Here is a 22613-nt window from a genome sequence, read left to right on the forward strand (position 1 = left end):
CCTGTCCTTCCCTTCTTCCTCTATCACTTTTCCCTTCTCTTTTCTCCCTTCTGGTTGTTTTCCTGCTTGTTCCCTTTATCAGTAGGGTGTCACTTGGAATTTTAATGCGAATGTTAGATTTTAAATGTTGACCTATATGTATAGTAGATGGTGTATCTATTTTTAGTTGTATTTGATCTTGGTTGTTGCTCCCTTAGCCCATAAGAACATAAAAACATAAGAACTAGCCTGCTGGATCAGACCAGAGTCCATCTAGTCCAGCATTCTGCTACTCGCAGTGGCCCACCAGGTGCCTTTGGGAGCTCACGTGCAGGATGTGAAAGCAATGGCCTTCTGCTGCTGCTGTTGCTCCTGAGTACCTGGTCTGCTAAGGCATTTGCAATCTCAGATCAAGGAGGATCAAGAGTGGTGGCCATAGATTGACTTCTCCTCCATAAATCTGTCCAAGCCCTTTTTAAAGCTATCCAGGTTAGTGCCCATCACCACCTCCTGTGGCAGCATATTCCAAACACCAATCACACGTTGCGTGAAGAAGTGTTTCCTTTTATTAGTCCTAATTCTTCCCCCCAGCATTTTCAATGAATGCCCCCTGGTTCTAGTATTGTGAGAAAGAGAGAAAAATTTATCTCTGTCGACATTGTCTAGCCCATGCATAATTTTACAGACTTCAATCATATCCCCCCTCAGACATCTCCTCTCCAAACTAAAGAGCCCCAAACGCTGCAGCCTCTCCTCATAAGGAAGGTGCTCCAATCCTTCAATCATCCTCGTTGCCCTTCTCTGCACTTTTTCTATCTCTTCGATATCCTTTTTGAGATGTGGCGACCAGAACTGAGCCCATTTTTGGTTGGGTAAGGGCAAGGTAAAAAACAAACTTTAAACATTTTGAAGGCTAAAAATGAGGTTGGGTGATGGTGGTGAGATTTCACCCTCTAGATCTGAAAAAGGTCAATGTGACTTATGAAGATCACAAGGTATTCAGCAGCAGACCAACGGGGCTTCCAGGAAGTGTTCTCTAGAAGAAAAAGCCCTCTTTCCTCCTCCTGGAAAAGATCTCCTCTATTCTCTTCTTGGCCCTAATTCTAGGCAGCCATTTTAAGACACCAGCTGCTGTTGCTATTCTCCTTCAAAATAGCAGGGAGGAATTAGAGTTGGTTCACAAATTCGAGACACTGTGCCCTACATACTCACCCAGAGCTTCACAGGGCCCTTCGATTCCTAACTTGCTATAGGTGCTACCATCTTGGATTTCCAGCCCTGACACATGCAAACATCTTCCATTATTTCATTTCATTCTGCATTAGACTTCTTGCGAATTCTATTTTGCAATTATCAGGAGTGTCTCACTTATTCTATATCAACTAATTACTCCTTTAACTGGATCTTGATTTACAGTGGCATCACTTTGCAACACCTCCTACCTTGCTGTTCATCAAATCAAGTCCAACAGTGGTATACTTACTCAGGTTACCAAGCTCAAGGTGTGGCCTGTTAAAACTAATCTCAAAACTACAGATATCAGTTTCCCTGGAGGAAATGGCAAGTCTGAAGAGCAGACTTTACAGAGTCTAGGACAGGGGTCTGCAACCTGTGGCTCTCCAGATGTTCATGGACTACAATTCCCATCAGCCTCTGCCAACATGGCCAATTGCTGGTAGAGGAGAAGCCCTGGTCTAGGAGAGGCCCTAGAGTGGCTACAGAGGGTAGTTGTCCTCTGGGCACTTTGTTTCTTCTATGAAATGAGATAAAGACTAGAAGAAACCAACCATCACCTGTAAAAATGCTAAAAACCAAAGGCCAGTTATCAGAGGCGTAGCTACAAGGGGATTGGGGTGTGTGCATCGCACCGGGCTCCCGCCTGGGGGGCAACAAAAATTTCAGGTTTTTGTATTTTTTAGCATTTTTCAGTTTTTGGCCTGCAGGGGGTGCAGTTTTTAGGCTAGCACAGGGGTAGGGAACCTGCGGCTCTCCAGATGTTCAGGAACTACAATTCCCATCAGCCCCTACCAGCATGGCCAATTGGCCATGCTGACAGAGGCTGATGGGAATTGTACTTCCTGAACATCTGGAGAGCCGCAGGTTCCCTACCCCTGGGCTAGCAGCACCAAAATTTCAGGAACTTTTCAGGGGACTCTCCTGATAATACCACCCAAGTTAGGTGAAGTTTGGTTCAGGGAGTCCAAACTTATGGACTCCCAAAGGGGGTGCCCCATCCCCATTGTTTCCAATGGGAGCTAATAGGAGATGGGGGCTACACGTTTGAGAGTCCATAACTTTGGACCCCCTGAACCAAACTTCACCAAACCTACCTGGTATCATCAGGATAGTCTCCTAAAGATACCCTGAAACTTTTATGCTGCTAACCTAAAAACTGCGCCCCCTGCAGGCCGAAAACTGAAAAAACACTAAAAATACAAAAAATACAAACGAACATGGGGCGCAGCAAAGATTTTGCACTGGGCTCCATTTTCCCTAGCTACGCCTCTGCCAGTTATGGGTTAAGAGGCTGATATGTGGCAGTTCTCCTGTGGGTCTTGAGCATTTTTTAAGGCTGAGTAGAACATCACTGGATGACAGTCAATTATACCAGCACAACATTATCTATTTATTTATCATTTAGGCAGCAGGCTCATAGCGGCAATCCGTAATATTATCAATTTCAATAAAATCAACGAGATAACAATAATATATCAATAAAACTATTATTATTATTATTATTATTATTATTATTATTATTATTATTATTATTATTATTATTATTATTATTATTATTCATTGGGTTTATAACCCGCCCTCCCCCGAAGGGCTCAGGGCGGTGGACAACATAAGTAGAGCACAATATCAGATTAAATACAATAAATATAGATTAAAACGGCTCTAGTAAAAATAAACCCTACCCCATTTAAAATGCAGCATAAATTAACTCAGGATGGCGCCTGCTATCAATTCCCACTAAACCCCAGAGGGGAAGGAGTGGCAGGATCTCCATGATGTTATAAAGGAGAAAGGAAGAAGGAGAGGGGGCCCCTATCAACGGCTAGTCTCTCCAAAGGCCCGGTGGAACAGCTCTGTCTTACAGGCCCTGCGGAACTCAGCAAGATCCCGCAGGGCCCGGACAGTTGGTGGAAGAGTGTTCCACCAGGCGGGGGCCAGAGCTGTAAAGGCTCTGGCCCGGGTGGAGGCCAGCCGTATCATTGAGGGGCCAGGGATCACCAGTAGATTGGCCTCTGCCGAGCGCAGAGACCGATTTGGGACATATGGGGTAAGATGGTCCCGCAGGTTTTCCCGCGGTTTTCCACCTGCAAAGGTGGAAAACTAACATTTCAATACTTCTCATACATCCACATTAGATAACACCAAAGTAATAACTGAGGAAGAGAAGGAGAGGGGAAGAAGGACAGCTAAGATCAAGATTTAAGATCAAAAAGTTGTCAGGACATACAGAACATATGTACACAGAAACCTAGTGATCTAAGGTGGAAGAAAAAGATGAAAGAAAAAGATGGGTGGGGCAGTTTGAAATTTGAATTTCAATGCGATCACTATATATCCATATTAAAACTGTATGGGAATATGGAAGACTAGCACTAAAGCCCATTTTAAATTGAAATAAAATGGGCTCAAGAAGTGGGGGGAGGGAAGAGGGACTCCATCCTCCTTTCTCTTTCCCCTAGGGCCGTGGTGGCGAACCTTTGGTACTCCAGATGTTATGGACTACAATTCCCATCAACCCTTGCCAGCATGGCCAATTGGCCATGCTGGCAGCGGAACTGATGTAACCTCAAAATAGTATGGCATCCCTATCTAATTAAGATCGCCTCTCTCAAAGTGGCTCCCAACCAGCCTCTGCTCCAACCCCAGGTGGACTTATCCAAGGCTGGTAGAGGCGTAGGTGGGCCATAGTGCGCCCGCTGCGCACTCTGTGTTTTCCGCCCCCACCCCATGGCGGCGCCCCCCCTTACTTTAGTTCAGCATGGAAAAACAGCCTGTTCCCTTCAGGCTGAAAACAGCCTGGTGGGAACTATAATTCCCATGAGACCTTAAGGACTGGGGCTCCTGCAAGATGTAGTGCCACCTGGGAAGTCATGATTCCATTGCAGTAGCCATTTCAAAATGTGAAGGGAACAGGCTGCTTCTACTCTGCCTTTACACCAGTTCATTTTTTACTTTCACATAAGCAAGTTTTGGAAAGGGGGAGGCATTATTGATCCGTGCTAGATATTGAACTGCTTATTTTTGGTGTTTGAAAAGACAAACCACAACATATTTAAGAGTTATAGTGAGTTGTTTGGCTTGGTCTCGGTATGAGGAGAGAGAACAGACTGCTTGAGGGCAGGGACGTAACTAGAAAAAATGGTCCACCCCCTGGGCGTCATTTCTGTAACTACGCCCCAATGGAGCTGCTGCCCACCTCAACAAGGGGGCCCTCTTACCTGGCCTTTTGGGGGTCCACCCCACCAGGCTCTTCCTGTGCCTTGGCTCAGCAGGGGGACAAACAAGGGGTATGGGAACCGCCTGATAGAGCCCTGGACGACATGGTTCTTTGGCATCGAGCAGGCAGTAGCAGGGCCCAGAGCCAGATGGGGTTCAGCATCAGCCAATTGGCCATGCTGGCAGGGGCTGATGGGAATTATAGTCCTTGAACATCTGGAGAGCCACAGATTGCAGACCCCTGCTATAAACAGTTTAGTCACACTGTCTGTACAGACACCCTATATACCCGTGGTGGCGAACCTTTGGCACTCCAGATGTTATGGACTACAGTTTAATTCCATCAGCCCCTGCCAGCACGGCCAATTGGGCTGATGGGAATTGTAGTCCATAACATCTGGAGTGCCAAAGGTTCGCCACCACTGCTATATACTGTCACTATAGGTGGAAAGCATGTTTTATACTCACATTCTGAGGTAAACCGATGAATAAGGGATGGTCTGTCAGACAAGAGTATTTGAATGCTCCCCCAGTTGCCATCAAATCAGCACCAAGATTCAAGTTTCATCAGAAAGTGCAAGCAGGAAACATTCCGTCCAATTTGCCCACAAAACACACTAAACATATACTAATGAAAAGAGCAACATTACCATATAATGCTTCCCGATCCTTTCCCGGGGTCATGGTGGGAGCTCTCTGGCTGGAACTGGAATCTTTAGAAAAGGTCACGCAAACTGCAAGACAGGAAAGGAATTTTAGAAAAGCGCTGGGGCCGGATAATACGGGACATGGTAGCATCAACAGTGATCTGCTGTAAAGGAAGCCTTTTTATCTGCCTTCTCCTCTGAATTGTTCTTTTTTCTTTTCCCAGAAAAGTTGGGACTGAAGAAAATTAATTAATTAATTAATTAATTGGACTTATAAACCGCCCAATCCCCGAGGGGCTCTGGAACAGGCGATTACAGCTACTAACTATATGCATAATATATAACAAAGGGTCCCGATAAGAGACCAAATACACCTAAAATCCATTAAAACAATTAAACTACTATTTAAACGAGCGGTGAAGCCATTAAGCGATAATAATAGCTTGATGGTGATGGCGTCCGTAGCTAATTCCTTTAACTTTCACCCCAAAAGGAGGGGCATTTGACTCATCAACAAAATAAGAATATGCAAAATGAATTATAAAATGGCATTTGGGCTTTATTGCCCAGGGAGCAAATTCAAAGGTAGGCGGAGGAGCACTTCAGTGACTGGACACTCCAAAGGCCAATGGAACAACTCAGTCAACTACAGATTTACAAATGTAATCACCAAATGTCTTTAAAGTATCCAAAGAACAGCAGCGAAGTACCATTGCCAAGAGCAGCACCCCAAGGCACAGTGGGAGAGTGAGGGACCAACACCTGGTGCACAGGGAGGAAAAGGGTGAGAATCTCCATACAAAGGGCCCTTCACTCCAGCATGGGCCAAAGCAGGGGGAAAGATGCACAAGTGGTCAAGTGCACAGGAGTTCTTCATTCCTGAAGCTTTGCTCAATTTTCTCTAGAATAGAGCAAAACATAACTCAATTTTTTTTAATGTTTGGCATACATGGAGGACTGGCACCAACTAGGATCAAGAACAGCTAGGAGGGAGGGAGAAAGAGGGACAGAGATGGAAGGTGAGGGGTAGGAGAGATGGGAGCTCCATTCAGATTGGGACCATTAAAGCACATTTTCAGCAGCTGAACATCAATGCTACTGCACTGATGTCTTATAACAGTGATGGCGAACCTTTTTGAGACCGAGTGCCCAAATTGCATGCTTTGCTCCTGCTTATTGCTCCTTGAGAGGCCAACCCAACGAATTCCATTAACCTGAATGCTGGAGGTTTTAGTTTAGAAAAAAGCGGTTGGCTCCGCACTGCCAGGTCCCACCTGCTCGGCAAGCAGGGGCCAGCCTGCAGCTGTAGCCTCCAAACAAGTCCCCACTTGGCACCGCTCTGTGCCTCTCTAGCATCTCCTGCCTCCTCTCGCGCCCCTTCCACCCTTGGGCAGCCACGCGGGCACAGGCACCCGGGCCGCTCCAACTAGGTCCTCCTGCTCACTGTGCGTTGCATCACACATGGGTGCTCAGTGACTCGAGGCCAGCCTAGATGTGTGACCAGAGTGATTTTCTACCCCACATGATGAACTCTGTGTCGCGTGCCCACAGAAGAGGGCTCAATTACCACCTCTGCATGCCATGGGCTGCCATCGCTATCACTGTGTATAACATAGACTACTGACAATACAGGCTTCTTGGGCACATTTCTTTGTTCTCCCCAATTGCATGGCAAAAGGGGGCCCCAAGGTAAGGTAGCCCCTGTAGCAAAGCTTCCAGGTCATTATTAGCAGCCTGAGGGTAGCTTCAAATCACCACATTCTGAGAGCCAGACTGGGTTTGCAGGGTGGTTTGCCATTGCTTTCCTCAGTCATTTAAACCTCACCCCCCACAAGCTGGGTACTCATTTTACCAATATTGGAAGGATGGAAGGCTGTGCTGGCGACTTGAAACCAACTTCTGTCAGGATCAAACTCACGTCGTAAGCAGAGCTTTGACTGCAGAATGGAAGCTTGCTGCTCTGTGCCATCCCACCAACTGATGACTGCATATCAATACAATAAATGCACTCTCCACAGGTGAAAGCCTTAACTTGGATGGCCCAGGCTGGGCTGATCTTGTCAGATCTCAGAAGCTAAGCATGAATGGGACACCACCTAGGAATACCACAACTGCCATGCAGACAAAGGCACTTCTGTTAGTCTCTTGCACGCTTGAAAACCCTCATGGGGGGTGCCATAATTCAACTTTATCACCACTCCCAAAGCGTCGCTCTTACCTCCTGTGTGCCGCTTCACGTCCGCGTTGTGGAAGGCCAGGGGACACATCCCGTGGCCATTGAGCAGCGGCTCTGGAAGGTCAAGAAGCCGGAGGTGTGATCCAAAGGCCTCCACAGTGGCGGAAGCAGAAAGGCTGACAGAGAGGTAAGAGCGTTCTGGGAGGAGCTGCGGGAAAAAGGCGACAGCTTCCACCTGGTGCGTTAAACGGCGGCATGAGATGGAAGCCAGCGTTTTCAAAAAAATCTAAGCCCTCCAAGCAAGGTTTAAAAAATTAAGTGGCCAGCGTCGTGCAGGCCGAGGCTGCGGTGCTGCTGCAATGCAACAACTGGCGCCTGCTGTCAATGTGTTTCTGGCGCCCAGGGGACAGTCGTTTTTTGCGTCCCTGGGGGGGCTACTCCCTGCCGAAACAGCCTTAATAAAAATTATTTTAAAATTTAAAATGAATGAAGTGTAGGGGGATAGTCAGAGAGACAAGACACGCATATCCTCTGGTTTTCTGATGAAGAAAATTATCTGATACCTGCCTTATCCATCCCTACTTCCAGTGTGGTACACAGAAACAAAGGCCGTTTCGCTTACGGTGAAGACCATAGCTGACCTACAGGGCCGTTGAGGAAAAAAATGCCAGTCCCCAGGTGGAAGCCTCCCTCAGCGCCGCTCCGCCCGGCGTTTCAAGTCGCTGGGAAGGGCGCGTGGCTGGAAGCGCTCACTTGCTGCGTCACGGACGGCGACTTTCCGGCGCTACTCCCCGCTCCTCCCCACTTCTGCCCACCTGCTCTCGACCCTCCGGTACATCGCTGCCCGGTCCTGGGACCATGCGCCCTGCTCCTGCGACAAGGAAGCAGGCGCCAGAACAGGGGAGGCGTGTCCCCGAAATTTGGCCCGGCAGCCAGAGGGGCGGAGAGCGATTCATTAAGCTCGGCACCAGCGGCAGCACCCGGCGGCACCGTCTTCCGAGTTGTTTTCTGGGACCGTCCGCTGCGGGCGGGTCCCAGCGTCGTATCAGGTCCGGCGTCAGAAGCATGCGACCCAGGCCATCTCGCCTCCCGTGCAGAATGAGCAGAAACAAAATGCGATTATTGGTGTGATGGGTGATACTGGCCATGACTGTTCCCACAGGCTGTGAATGTGGCACTGCCGAGGTCTTTCACCTGTGTTAATAGCCTGATGCTATTTCAGCATTAATGCTGCAGGATGCACGGTTCTACTCACAAGCAGTTAGTCATCAAGGGTGCAAAAACCCCCACCGCTCAGAGTGCCCAGGAGGCCAGGGGCACTGACTGCCGCAAGGCTGCACAAGACAAGTGAGTTAATCGGCCCCAGCAGCAGCGTATTTCCTCATTAGATATCCAGTTGGGTTCTACCGAGACTGGTCTCTGCAGAAGCATATCTTTGACTCATCTTAATGTGTGCACGGAAATAACTTTTTTTAACGAAGTGACTTTTTTTTGGTTTTTTTAAGGAAAAGCCTGGTCAATTTGAGACAGCCTTTCATAGCTAGTGGAGGGTCAACCAGCCGCTGCGCCATGCTAGGAAAAAAGCAGAAGCAGGCCACAAACAAGGCGGTTTTCAGAGATACCAAATGTGGTGGCAAAGAATGAGTTCAATTCCAACCACGTTCAGATGTCATACTCCGAATGGGATACATACTTCAATGCATATTGGAGCACCTTCATTCTGAGGAGGCTGCAGGAGACGTCTGAGGGGGGGGGGATAGGATTGAAGTCTATAAAATTATGCATGAGGTAGAAAATGTTAACAGAGAGAAATTTTTTCTCTCTTTCTCACAATACTAGAACCAGGGGGCATCCATTGAAAATGCTGGGGGAAAGAATTAGGACTAATGAAAGGAAACATATTCTTCACTTCGCGTGGCGTGACTGGAGTTGAGAATATGCTGCCACAGGATGTGTTGATGGCCACTGCTTGGACGGGACTTTATGGAAGGAGAAAGTCACGATCTATGGCTACCAATCTTGATCCAGTCTCTTGAGTCTGAGATTACCAATGCCTTAGCAGACCAGGTGCTTGGGGAGCAGCAGCATGTGAGGCCTTGCTTACATCTGCCATGTCCCAGGCACACAGACACCTGGTGAACCCTGCTGAGTAACAGAGTGCTGGACTAAGATGGACTCTGGTCTGATCCCACCAGAGCTCTTTCTTATGTATTCTCTTGAGACCATTGCTAGCACCACATCCTGTAGCAGGCTCCCAAAAGGCACCTGGTAGGCCACTTTCTTGAGTAGCAGAGTGCTGGACCAGATGGTCCTAATGGTCGTCCACAGGCTGCTGCCATGTTCTGTAGAGGCCATTGCTTTTCACCATCCTGCAGGTGAGCTCCCAAAAGGCACCTGGTGGAGACCCTCTGCCCGAGTAGCAGAGGGGAATTGCTGGGACTTCAGGATGGACTCTGGTCTGATCACCCAGGCTCTTTCTTGCTTATGTTCTTAAGGCCACCATTGCTTTCACATCCTGCCTGTGAGGCTCCCAAAAGGAGGCACCTGAGTGAACCACTAGAGGTAGCAGAGTTGCTGGACTTCAGAATGGACTCAGTCTGATCCACCAGGCTCTTTTCTTCATGTTCTTAAGGCCATTGCTTTCACATCCTGCAGGTGAGGCTCCCAAAAGGCACCTGGTGGGCCACTCTGCAGTAGCAGAGTGCTGGACTAGATGGACTCTGGTCCTGATCCACCAGGCTCTTTCTTATGTTCTTAAAGGGGCCATTGCTTTCACATCCCACTGGAGGTGAGCTCCCAAAGGCACCTGGTGGGCCACTGCGAGTAGCAGAGTGCTGGACTAGATGGACTCTGGTCTGATCCACCAGGCTCTTTCTTATGTTCTTAAGGCCATTGCTTTCACATCCTGCCAGGTGAGAGCTCCCAGGAAGGCACCCTGGTGGGCCACTGCCCGGTAGCAGAGTGCTACAGACTAGATGCAGACTCTGAGATCACAGTCCACCAGGCTCTTTCTTATGTTCTTAAGGCCATTGCTTTCACATCCTGCCTGTGAGCTCCCAAAGGCACCTGGTGGGCCACTGCGAGTAGCAGAGTGCTGGACTAGATGGACTCTGGTCTGATCCACCAGGCTCCTTCTTATGTTCTTAAGGCCATTGCTTTCACACATCCTGCATGTGAGGCTCCCAAAGGCACCTGGTGGGCCAGCCACTGCTTGAGTAGCAGAGTGCTAGGGACTAGATGGACTCTGGGTCCTGCCGATCCACCGAGGCTCTTTCTTATGTTCTTAAAGGCCATTGCTTTCACATCCTGCAGGTGGCAGGCTCCCAAAGAAGGCACCCTGGTGGAGCCCACTCACATTAGCAGAGTGCTGGACTAGATGGACTCTGGTCTGATCCAACTGGCCCAGTAAGCTCCTTCTTATGTTCTTAAAGGCCATTGCTTTCACATCCTGCCTGTGAGGCTCCCAAAGGCACCTGAGGTAGACCCTCTTGAGTAGTAGCAGGAGAGTGCTGGACCTAGATGGACTCTGGTCTGATCCCCCACCCTCTTTCTAATGTTCTTAAGGCCATTGCTTTCACCACATCCTGCAGGTGAGGCTCCCAAAGGCACCTGGTGGGCCACTGCGAGGTAGCAGAGTGCACTGAGACTAGATGGACTCTGGTCTGATCCACCAGGCTCCTTCTTATGTTCTTAAAGGCCATTGCTTTCACATCCCGCAGGTGAGCTCCCAAAAGGCACCTGGTGGGCCACCTACTGCAGAGTAACCAGAGTGCTGGACTAGATGGACTCTGGTCCTGATCCACCGAGGAGAAACTCTTTCTTATGTTCTTAGGAGCCATTGCTTTCACATCCTGCAGGTGAGCTCCCAAAAGACACCTGGTGGTGGGCCACTGGAAGTGACAGAGTGCTGGACTAAGATGGACTCTGAGGTCCTGATCCACCAGGCTCTTTCTTATGTTCTTAAAGGCCATTGCTTTCACATCCTGCAGGTGAGCTCCCAAAAGGCACCTGGTGGGCCCACTGCAGTAGCAGAGTGCTGGACTAGATGGACTCTGGTCTGATCCAGCAGGCTCTTTCTTATGTTCTTAAGGCCATTGCTTTCACATCCTGCAGGTGAGCTCCCAAAGGCACCTGGTGGAGGCCACTGCGAGTAGCAGAGTGCTGGAAGCTAGGATGGACTCTGGAGTCACAGTCCACCAGGCTCTTTGCTTATGTTCTTAAGGCCATTGCTTGCACATCCACTGCAGGTGAGCTCCCAAAGGCACCTGGTGGAGCCACTTTGTGAGTAGCAGAGTGCTGGACTAGATGGACTCTGGTCCTGAAGATCCACCAGAGCTCTTTCTTATGTTCTTAAGGCCATTTGCTTTCACATCCTGCCTGCTGAGGCTCCCAAAGGCACCTGGTGGGCCACTCTACGAGGAAGTAGCAGAGTGCTGGACTAGATGGACTCTAGTCTGATCCCAGCAGGCTAGATTCTTGCGTTCTTAAGACCATTGCTTTCACCTCCTGCAGGTGAGCTCCCAAAGGCACCTGGTGGAGCCCTACTTGCAGTAGCAGAGAGCTGGACTAGATGGACTCTGGTCTGATCCAACAGGCTAGTTCTTATGTTCTTAATGCCATTGCTTTTATGTCCTGCCTGTGGGAGCTCCCAAAAGGCACCTGGTGGGCCACTGCGAGTAGCAGAGTGCTGGACTAGATGGACTCTGGTCTGATCCCACCAGGCTCTTTCTTATGTTCTTAAGGCCATTGCTTTCACATCCTGCAGGTGAGCTCCCAAAGGCACCACAGTGGGCCACTCTTGGTAGCAGAGTGCTGGACTAGATGGACTCTGCTCTGATCCAGTAGGCTCTCTCTTATGTTCTTATGTTCATATCTAAAATGCTATGTTTTTTCCACCCCACGTCTGTAAGTACAGTATGTTTCCCTGTAGTTGCCAAGTAGGGTTGTTGCGCTGCAAATCCATCATGTCAAAAGGGCTAAAAGCAAGATATGAAGCACAGACCAAACCCAAGTTCTTGTACACAGTCTAGATTTGTATGTGGTGGACTTGCCTTCTTTTGCTAATATTTATTTTAGAATCTTGCCAACATCATTCATTTTAAGCGTGTTATCCGAAGGAGCTTTCCGCGGCCGGAATCACTTGGGTGCTGTGTGGTTTCGGGCTGTCTGGCCGTATTCTGGCAGCATTCTCCTGACGTCCTGAGGATCACTCTGAAGATGCCAGCCACAGATGCAAGCTGAGAAACGTCAGGGAGAGAATGCTGCTAGAACACTGACCATACAGCCCGAAAACCTACCTGGCTACAAATGGCGACTAGCGCTGGATTTGTGGTGGAACTTTTCGGGCTGCAATGTGGTACATGCTGGTGAATCTTGTTCCTAACATTTCACCTGCATCTGTGGCTGGCATTTTCAGAGGTGTATCACAGAGAGACGTGTGTTACAACTACTATCCGGCCGTGAAAGCCTTCGACAAAACATCATTCATTTAAACAGGGAAATTTTCTGATTCCAATTCTCCTGGAAAACCTTCATCACTGCTTACAGCAGTATTGTTTTTGGGAGCGTCCACACAACATAGCAGTGGTGTAGTGGTTAAGAGCAGGTGCATTCTAATCTGGAGGAACTGAGTTTGATTCACCGCTCTGCCGTCTGAGCTGTGGAAGGCTTATCTGGGGAATTCAGATTAGCCTGTGCACTCCCACACACGCCAGCTGGGTGACCTTGGAGCTGATCCACAGTTCTTTGAGGATCTTTCTCAGCCCACCCACACTTTTAAGAATTGTTTGTTGTGAGGGGGGAAGGGCAAGGAGATTGTGAGCCCCTTTGAGTCTCCTACAGGAGAGAAAGGGGGGATATAAATCCAAACTCTTCTTCTTCTCTATTTACCCTCCTTCTGTGTTTTCCATTGATTTGCTATGACCTTTGAAACCCTCATTAGATATGATCTTTTGGAAAATATTACAGTCTCAACACCACTGAATGCAGAGTGGATGAGAAAGCATGCATCTTTGCAGGTCCAGCGTACATCAGTAGATATATTAAAAGAATGACTTCAGCTCTGTTTACAGTGGACGTAGCAATGTTAGCTCTTCAAGATGGTGGTAAATTGCTTTTTTTCTGGGGAAAGATTAATGAAGAACACACACTCTTCCTAATAAATGTTTAACTCTGCATCCCTCGTGGCTCTCAAGATTCTGATGGAGGTAGCTTAAGCCAGTTTGATAGAATGGGAGTTTACTATACTCTATTTGGGAATAGCAAGAATGTTTGCCTTAGATAAGGATTTACGAGACGCTTGGCAAGTGATGATAGCCTTTGTGTAATACTGAACAATTTTGGTGCAACAACGAAAGCTTAGCTTTAACCCATTATATGCCCTGATCTGGATAGCCCCATCTTGCCAGATCTTGGAAGCTAACCAGGGTCAACCCTGGTCAATATTTGGATGGGTGACCATCAAGACATACATGGGTCACGATGCAGAGACAAGCAATGGCATGCTACCTCTGTCCATATCTTGCACTGAAATCCCCAGGGCTAGTCAACCGCAGAGGCGTTCCTCCCATTGGGCAAAGTGGGCAGTTGCCTGGGAGCACATGTATGAAGCAAAAAAACTGCTGGAGTTAGATCTGTGGGATGTTTGGCCTGCAGATGTAGCACAGTTTTTTAGGCTAACGGCAAATTTCAGGGATTTTCAGGGAGACTATCCAAGATGATATCTGCAGGTTTGGTGAAGGGTTTGGTTCAGGAGTCCAAGTTATGGACTCCCAAAGGGAAGATGCCCTCATCCCATTGTTTCAATGGAGCTAATGAGGAATCAGAACACACCTTTGAGGGTCGATGGCTTTGGACCCCTGAACTAAACTTCTAAACCTGAAGTAATATCAGTAAGAATCTCATGAAGATATAGAGAATTTTGGTGCTGCTATCTAATAATTCACCCTGACAACAGGCATTTCCCCAGATTTTCCTTTTCATCCACCCCCCTTCCTGCCAATGCTTGTTTTCTTTATTTCTTTTATTCTCTCAATGCTAATAAAGGTTAGTATTACTATTTTGAAAAGCATTTTGAAGGCTAGGTTTCAAAAAATGACTCTGCTAATGTTCAGATTTGTGAGTTGGGGCATGTTCTATAATGTGATGGTGTTGACTTTGAAGCGACCTGGTGGAAAAAAATTTTGTTGGTCACAGTAGTGGGGAGGGTGGCTGCTATGGGGGGGGTCATCAAACTCAGGTTTTGCCCAGGGCTCCAGTTTGCCTAGGTACGCCACTGATCAACCGTATGAGTCACTGTAAGGCAATTGTGACTTGACTGCAAAAAGAAAATTGGAAAACTAGGTAAGATCACTAGGTTTGGATCCAGCAGAGGATTTCTGGACAGAAAAGTCAATTTATGCTGTTCTTGTGAGGGGTGGATCCCAAGGAGCAGCAACTTGGATCTCATCTATTTTGCACACAAGAGGAGCGCACGCCGGTAAACCCACAAAACCCAACTTTGGCTTATAGGCAAGTTCAAACTCAGTGAACGAACTAAATGCCTAATTTAAAAATAAAACATGCTGCACTGACTTCAGAATTCTGGCTTTCAGAAGGGATGTCGTCAGAAATGAGAGAGGAAACAGCACGGAGGTTAGGGGTAAAAGGCAGAGAACAACAAGCACCAAACCCAAGCAGGGAAACTTATTTTCTTCACTACGGCCAACCACTTTTCCATTGTATCTGCTCAACCAAAGCTTCAAGCCAAGGAATCTGGAAACTATTTCTTTCATTTGGTTTATTTATTCATTTATTTCATTTGATTTTTATCCCGCCCAATTGGGGCCCAGAGAGATGAACATAAATAAAAATATAAATATTCTATAAAAAATATTTAATACACTGGCACTCTGGCATGATGATCAGAGAAGCTGATGGTAGGCCTAGCAAAACTGCCTCAATGGAAGCCTGGAAGTATTACGGTCCCTGCAGAACCTAGACCGATCCTGTAAGGCACGGGTCTCTTCAGACACAGCATTCTACCTGGTTGGGGCCATGATCAAATAAGGCAGTGGTTCTCAACCTTCCTAATGCCGTGACCGTTTAATACAGTTCCTCATGTTGTGGTGATTCCCAACCTTAACATTTATCCATTTTACAGATGGAGAACACTGATGCAGAGAGATGTAGGCGACCCCTGTGAAAGGGTCGTTCGATCCCCAAAGCGGCCGCGACCCACAGGTTGAGAACCTCTGAAATAAGGCCTTCTTCTGGTCCAAGTTACCCAAGGGACAAACTCTACCAGAGGTCTGCAAGCAAAGCAGGGGGTTCTAACAGCACCCAGAGTCCTTAAGGCATGACAGTCCTAGACCATTTAGGGTTTTAAAAGTTTGTACAATGCAAACTAGTTTTTACCATACAAAATATGATTGAGATAGAACCAGTTCACACATCCTAAACTTCAGCAGCAGAAGCGTGTCAAGGCATGCAAGCCCCGCAATGCTCTCTCAGCTGTCCTGCAAGATACCCTTTCTTCCAACTCTGCAGTCAAGTTGCAGCAAGCAACTTCCCTTCTCAGTCCACAGAAAACCCCAGTTCAACTTATCAGATGTGGAGCTGCCACATTATTTTGTGGGACCTTCCCCGTCTCATTATATTTCTGACTCTAACTATCCTCTCCTTCAGAGACCTTTGACTGTTCCTCTTACATTCAAGCCTACTTTAATGATCCATTATTCAAGTTGTAACCGATAACCCTGTTTGAAGGTCTCCTTTGTTTGAGAAGCCAATACCTTAGGGCAGGGGTGTCCAACTCTGGCGCTTCAGATGTTCATGGACTACAATTCCCATCACCCCTTGCTGGCATGGCCAATTGATCATGCCAGCAGGGGCTGATGATTATGAATCCATGAGCCTGGCATCAATAACCTGCTACCTTAAGAGCAACTGCAGCTAAATATCACATCAACCCAAATTCATTGTCCACAGTAACTCTTACACCTTGGTTCTTGGGAACAGGCAAAAATAAACAGAGACCCGGACAGTTAAATAAGAGGCCTCACAAACCACCACCCCCCAATACAATTTCTATCACAATTCACTATGTTATTGAGAGTCAGTGTGGTGTGGTGGTTAAGAGCAGGTAGACTCTAATATGGAGAACCGGGTTTGAGTCCCCATTCCTCCACATGGGTGGCAGACTCTTATCTGGCGAACCAGATGTGTTTCCTCACACCTACAATCCTGCTGGGTGACCTTGGGCTAGTCACAGTTCTTCAGAACTCTCTCATCCCCACCACCACCTCACAAGCTGTCTGGCCAGCCAGGAGAGGAAGGAAAGGGAAGCAATCCCATTTGAGAGTATCCTTACAGGAAAGGGGGGTAGCATAAACCCAAATTCTTTTCTTATTAGGCACAGGGATGCTAGTTCAGGCTTTGAATAAAGTGGTGTGCTGGCAAAACAAATCACCAAACAGGAGTCTAGCCTGTCCAAATTATCCTTCAGTTATTTTTTTTAAAGAGGGACTTACCTACACAGTACACGTGACATAAGAACTGGCCTGCTGGACCAGACCAGAGTCCATCTAGTCCAGCACTCTGCTACTGCCAGCCCACCAGGTGCCTTTGGGGAGCTCACAGGCAGGAGGTGAAAGCAATGGCCTTCTCGGCTGCTGCTACTGGCACTGGTCTGCTAAAACATTTACAATCTGGGAATCCAAGGAGCAGAATCCAAGACTGGTATGTAAATGACTTCTCCTCCATAAAATCTGCTCCAAGCCCTTTTTAAAGCCATCCAGGTTAGTGGCCATCACTACCTTCTGTGGCAGCATATTCCAAACACCAATCACACGTTGTGTGAAGAAGTGTTTCCTTTTATTAGTCCTAATTCTTCCCCCCAGCATTTTCAATGAATGCCCCCTGGTTCCCCTTGAACATGAATTGGGTTGAGGTACATGTGGTGTCCCACAATAGGGCAAATAGGAACACACACACACACCTATCCCAGCTGATTCATCTTAGGAAAATGGCATTGGAGGGAAGGCTAAAACACCCCCTCCCCCTGTGCTGCCCTCTCATCTTAAGTGTGCTCGGGAACACATGGGAACCTTAGTGTTACATGTGACTTTAAGTTGGCCTAGGGAACCAAGCGGCACAAAGAGACCCCGTGAACTGACTTGTGTCACATATATCATTCTAGCTGAGCCCTAAGTTCTGTCAGACAGAAGGGACCTGAATTTTTCAGTTTTAAACATCAGACGGAGTTGCCTGATTTATGGACTACGCTCTATGAACACCAGCCCAAGGACAGCCAACCAGGGCCAAAGTCATCTGAATGTCTGCTCACCTTTTGGTAGTTCTATCAATCATAAAAATCAATCAATATAAACTACAGGAAAAAAACCAGGTGCAATAGTTGGAGTCAGCAGTCAATCCATTTTACCAGTCAAAAGTGCACGCAAATTCGCCTGGTTTTGAGATAAAGATGCAAGAAGACGCGGACGTCTAAAGGAAAGATCAGCCCGTAAAAATAGGGATTTTGTCTTCCGATTGATTTTCTTTTCTTTAAATCCACCTCTTTAAGTATGCTTCTGTAAAGGAAAAGTGTTTCAGCAGAAATGTCCCAAGAATCAGAAAACATCGCTGAGACGGTTTGCGGTCTGGTCTGATGGACAAACGGAACCATTACAAGGATATTCTTGGCTTGGCTTATGTGCTGCTTCCTAATTCCCCCTCCACGGAATGGGGGAGTCCTGCTCCCTCATTTGTTGGGAGTTCATCGCCCGGACATTGGATTCCCCGCCCACAGAGCAGCGGTCCAACGTGCGTATGCTGGCCGGAAGCCTCCTGCCCGCCTTCCCAAACACCCAGAGCAACTGCTCCACTGCCCGGTACTGGCCTCATGCCCTCCCACACCCAAGACCAAGCCTGAGGCCACAGAGCAGCTCCATGGGCCCCGCCCACCCCCAGAGGCAGTTAGGGCCCATGCCCCCCTCCTCCCACCCCCATCAGGCAGCCTGGGCCCGTGGAGCACCTCCATGGGCCCTGCCCTGCCCATCTCCCCCTCCCACCCCAACCATGCCAATTTGTCTGTTCCCCTTCACCCCTAGCCTTACCTTGCCACCTGCCCAACACGCCTCCCCACCAACCATCGCTTGCCACCCTTCCCACCACTAGTCACCACTTGCCACCCTCCCTGCCACCCTCCTCACCACTAACAACCCCTTGCCACCCTCCCTACCTTCCTCCCACCCCCAGCAAGTCCTCCCTGCCTCCCCGCCACCCTCGGCAAATGCTACCTGCCCTCCCCCGCATCTAGCCCCGCTGCATTACCCTACAGCGGGCTTTACTGCTAGCTGTAAGAATATAACGGGATAACCCCTAGGTACCGTATCTCAAGTTTTCTTGAGAAATGGCAGAATGACTTGCTGAAAAAAGTTTCATACATTCTTGTACTATCTGTGACAGTCTGACCACAGAGTCATCCTGACGCCAAGAGATAAAGGAATGAGTAGGAGGGGAAACGATGTTTGTCATTACAACATTTTGTCAAACAAGGGCAAATGCCATTTCAAGGAGACGACTGATTTTTTACTGTTTAATTTGAAGAGCAATTGAATGAGGACTAACACAAATTTCCTGCCACTAGGGAGAAACGAGGCCACTGCAGATCAGCTAAAGTATTATTACTGCAAGACAAAAACGATATTAAAATATAAGAGAGTGGCCCTGTATCCACTGGGCAAAGTTTGAAACCTTCTTCCAACTTAAGTGGCTTTTTCTCTTACAGAAAAACCATATAATTTGGAAGAGTTTTCTCCAAAGATAGGATGTATCCAGGTTTAAAAAATACACCAAAATGGAAAAGTACTGAAGACGAATGCCAAATAAATAATGCACTAAGAAAAACAACTTGTGGTGTCTGATAAATTACCCTTCATATAGTTTGCATAAGCAACAAGTCAATATTGTAGGACTTAAAGTGTATTTGTATCATTTTATAACAACATAGTGAAATATATCTCATGGAAAAGGACATAACATCTGACCACCAGAAACAATACAAGGTTATTCCAATGTAATTCACACTGACTTCGACATTGTTTCAATGCAATTACTATCCACGTGAAACTTAAAGTAACGGACTCAACAGTTAAAAGTGTACTCTCCAATAACTGCTGTAACTTCAATCAATCAGTTTTTCTTGATGGAGCAATATGCTTTTCTTGATGGAATGCTGTCTGATTGAAACTACCGGGAGCCCTTTTAGGAGTGTAAAGGTTTCTCTGAAGATACATTTGTTGGCTAATTAGCGATCTGAGGCTGGTTGGCTTCTAGATCAGGGGTAGGGAACCTGCGGCTCTCCAGATGTTCAGGAACTATTCCATCAGCCTCTCAGCATGGCCAATTAGCTAAAACATTGTGAAGCTTGATGAAGTCATTCCTCAATGCTCAGCGGATGTATTCTAAGATGTTTTCATCACGTTGAGTGGAGACATTTTCCTTAAGGAGCATTATTAAATAGAAGCAATACCCACAAAGCACAAGATGTTGCTACATATGGCTCTTAATAGTTTTATCGGAGTGCCTCATCATTTACATGGAGGAAGGATATATTGGCAACTACAGCCTCTTTAGTTTAGAGATTGCAGTAGTTGTTATAGAGTACACTATTATTGTGTCTGTTCCTTCAAGTTTCATTAGGATCGTAATTGCATTGAAACCATGTGGACTGTAACTGTACTGAAACGGAGCTGCCAGCAGTATCACTATTCTCCCCAATGTGGAATTTTAAGGTAAAATTTGGTTTCATGCGTTTTTGAGTTTCCGCACCAGGGGAGCCTGTGGAGTGTTAGAGGCTTGTAGCTTAGATTGGGCTGTAAATGTTGCTTTAGATCTTGCACAATAAGCTTGTTTTAGCACAATAAGTTTGTTTTATCATCAAAACAATCGGTAAGTGAAGGTGCTCTTGACTCTCGCTAGCTGACAGCGATACAATGCCTGGCAACTATTAAGACATCAACAAATATTTCCATTCACCCACATCTTTAATTAAGGGGATGATCCTTTAAAAGCCATTTAATAGTGTGCTTTTAGTCTAAACACCGTTATTTTAAGTTGCTCGGTTACCTGTTTTTATGCTCCGAGTGGATTTTTAAATTTTGGTATTTAATTAATAGCATTTAACATTTTATATTTTCATTATTTTCTAAGCTGCCTCAGTAACAAACAGAAAAGTATGTCTAAATAATAACTTACTGCAAGGATGCAACCACTTATTGCAAACAACCTCTTCAGATAATATAACAATATCTTGTCGAAGGCTTTCAGGGAATTGTGTTTGCCATTTGATTAGCCAATACAGCAGCAGCCTCGCAAGGATTCAGATGTGTGGGGGCTGACGAAAGAAGCAGGCCTACCCAGAAGCACTCCTCTTGCTTTAAACCAGGGGTCCCCAAACTTTTTAAACAGGGGGCCAGTTCACTGTCCCTCAGACTGTTGGAGGGCCGGACTAAAAAAAACTATGAACAAATTCCTATGCACAAATGATCGTAAAATGTTTGATTTCACCTTTCAGCCTTTTCTGTCCACAGATGCTATTTTAGAACGAAAGTGACAAAGTATGTCAAGTACAGGGTGGGCTCCAAATATTTGGGGAGGCTGTGGAATACCTTCCCTGTAAAAAAAAAAAAAAAGCAGAACTTATTAAGAGCATTTGTCAACTTGGGATCAAGTATCTTCCTGGGCTCTTTCCTCCCTAGCAGCCAGCGAGCGATTCGCCAGCCTGGCTGATACCAATCAAGATGAGACAGAAACCTGAGGAAACCTTATGGAAGTAGCTTGAAGGAAGAGCGGGCAGAGGCATTGCCACATGTAGTTTCAACTCTGGGTCAGAAAATCACATGGAGATTTGGGGGAGTGCCATCATGTAACTCTGAAATGTGGCACAGATTAGGGGCTGAGTTCCTCCTCTCCCATGAGCCCCACTGCACATGGAATGGAGCCATCGCCATACCTGGCGAGCCCGGATAATCCTTCAAGGGGTACATTTGGCCCAGACGTGAATGAGGCCTACTTTAAGCCTTCAGAGACAGAGGCACAAAAGTTCAGATATTTATACCCTGCTTTTCCGCCCAATGGGCAGACAAAGATGCTTACAACAATAAGCAATCAAGGTGTCTCCCCTACCAGGTAAGTATAATTTTCCTCTCCTCCAATTTATCCTCATTACCACAGCCTTGTTAGGTTGGTTGGGCTGAGAATGTGACTGGCCCAAGATCTCTCAATTAGCTTACACAACAGAGTGGAGAACCCAGGTTTCCCAAATTTCACTAAAACACCCTACACTAAGCACATCTGAAGAACTTCTGACCATAAATTATCTCACTATTTCCTCTAAAACAGTATCTGCTCCCACTCAAACTGCTGTCCCACTGGGTTGGCAAGTATGATCACTCTGCAAAATGACAACGTCAGCAAGAAAAATACCTTCTGAGAGGATTTTAAACTTGTTCACACAACACTACCCAGGAGCTAATTGCTACTCCATAAACATTCTATTTCTACTATTCCAGGAAATGGCCCGAAATAAGAGCAATGCAAGGAGAAATTGGGGCTTTCAGATAACAGAGAATAATCTTATATGAAAAAGTGTCACAAAGAAGGTATTACAACAGATCCATGCAAAGAGATTATGAGTTTTAAGAACAGGACAACCTATAAGGGTTACATCAAGGTTGCCTAAGCCCAGCATCCTATTTCTAACGGGATCAGACAGCTGCCTGCCAAGCTCATAAATAAGAGATACGCATAGTTGCTCTTGCCTTTTATTTGTCCCCAGCACATGAAATTCAGAAGACACAAAGCCTTCATAGCGCAAAGGTTTGAGCTACTGTGTTCCTATATACCAATGTTCAGAAACAAGACTCAATTGTTTGGAGCTTAAAAATATAAACAGATGAGAGGATCCGGGTTTCATTTCTAAAGCATGCCTACCTGGAAATGAATGCCAACGGAATCAACTGGCCATGGGTCCAAGAAAGCATGCTTGTAAATGCAGCTAGAGTCACATGCATACACAGTCATCACTGCCTAGTTCCTTTTCCCAGAGAGCCCTCTGTCTCCCCTGTCCAGGATAAAACCTGGACTGGAGTATCTTGAAAGCACTAACAGATCCAGGAATACAGGCGGCAATAATGGAATGGATCCAGAGAGGAAGAGGGAGATAAGAAAGGCAGAGGTTAATGGTCACCTTATTTTAAACTGAGAAAGAATGTTTCTCAGATCAGGCTGACTCCCAACCTTGATAAGTTTGGGATTTTTACCCAAAGAAAAAAACACCTTTGGGGGGTATTTTATAAGTGCTTACCCAAGCTGCTTAT

At 46.8% G+C, this 22613-nt stretch overlaps 1 protein-coding gene across 1 annotated transcript in view; it reads right to left on the minus strand.

Annotated features, from left to right (window-relative positions):
• LOC125427929 (natural resistance-associated macrophage protein 2-like) overlaps positions 1 to 22318 on the minus strand; it is a 108371-nt gene extending 86053 nt beyond the window's left edge. The window contains 2 exon segments of the mRNA XM_048487497.1: positions 5082 to 5165; positions 22228 to 22318. Of these exon segments, the coding sequence (XP_048343454.1) occupies positions 5082 to 5115 (34 nt within the window). The 5' untranslated portion in view covers positions 5116 to 5165; positions 22228 to 22318.
• Positions 22319 to 22613: the final 295 nt, after the last annotated feature.

The sequence above is a fragment of the Sphaerodactylus townsendi genome, linkage group LG03 (genome assembly GCF_021028975.2).
Source record: "Sphaerodactylus townsendi isolate TG3544 linkage group LG03, MPM_Stown_v2.3, whole genome shotgun sequence".
Lineage (NCBI taxonomy): Eukaryota > Metazoa > Chordata > Lepidosauria > Squamata > Sphaerodactylidae > Sphaerodactylus > Sphaerodactylus townsendi.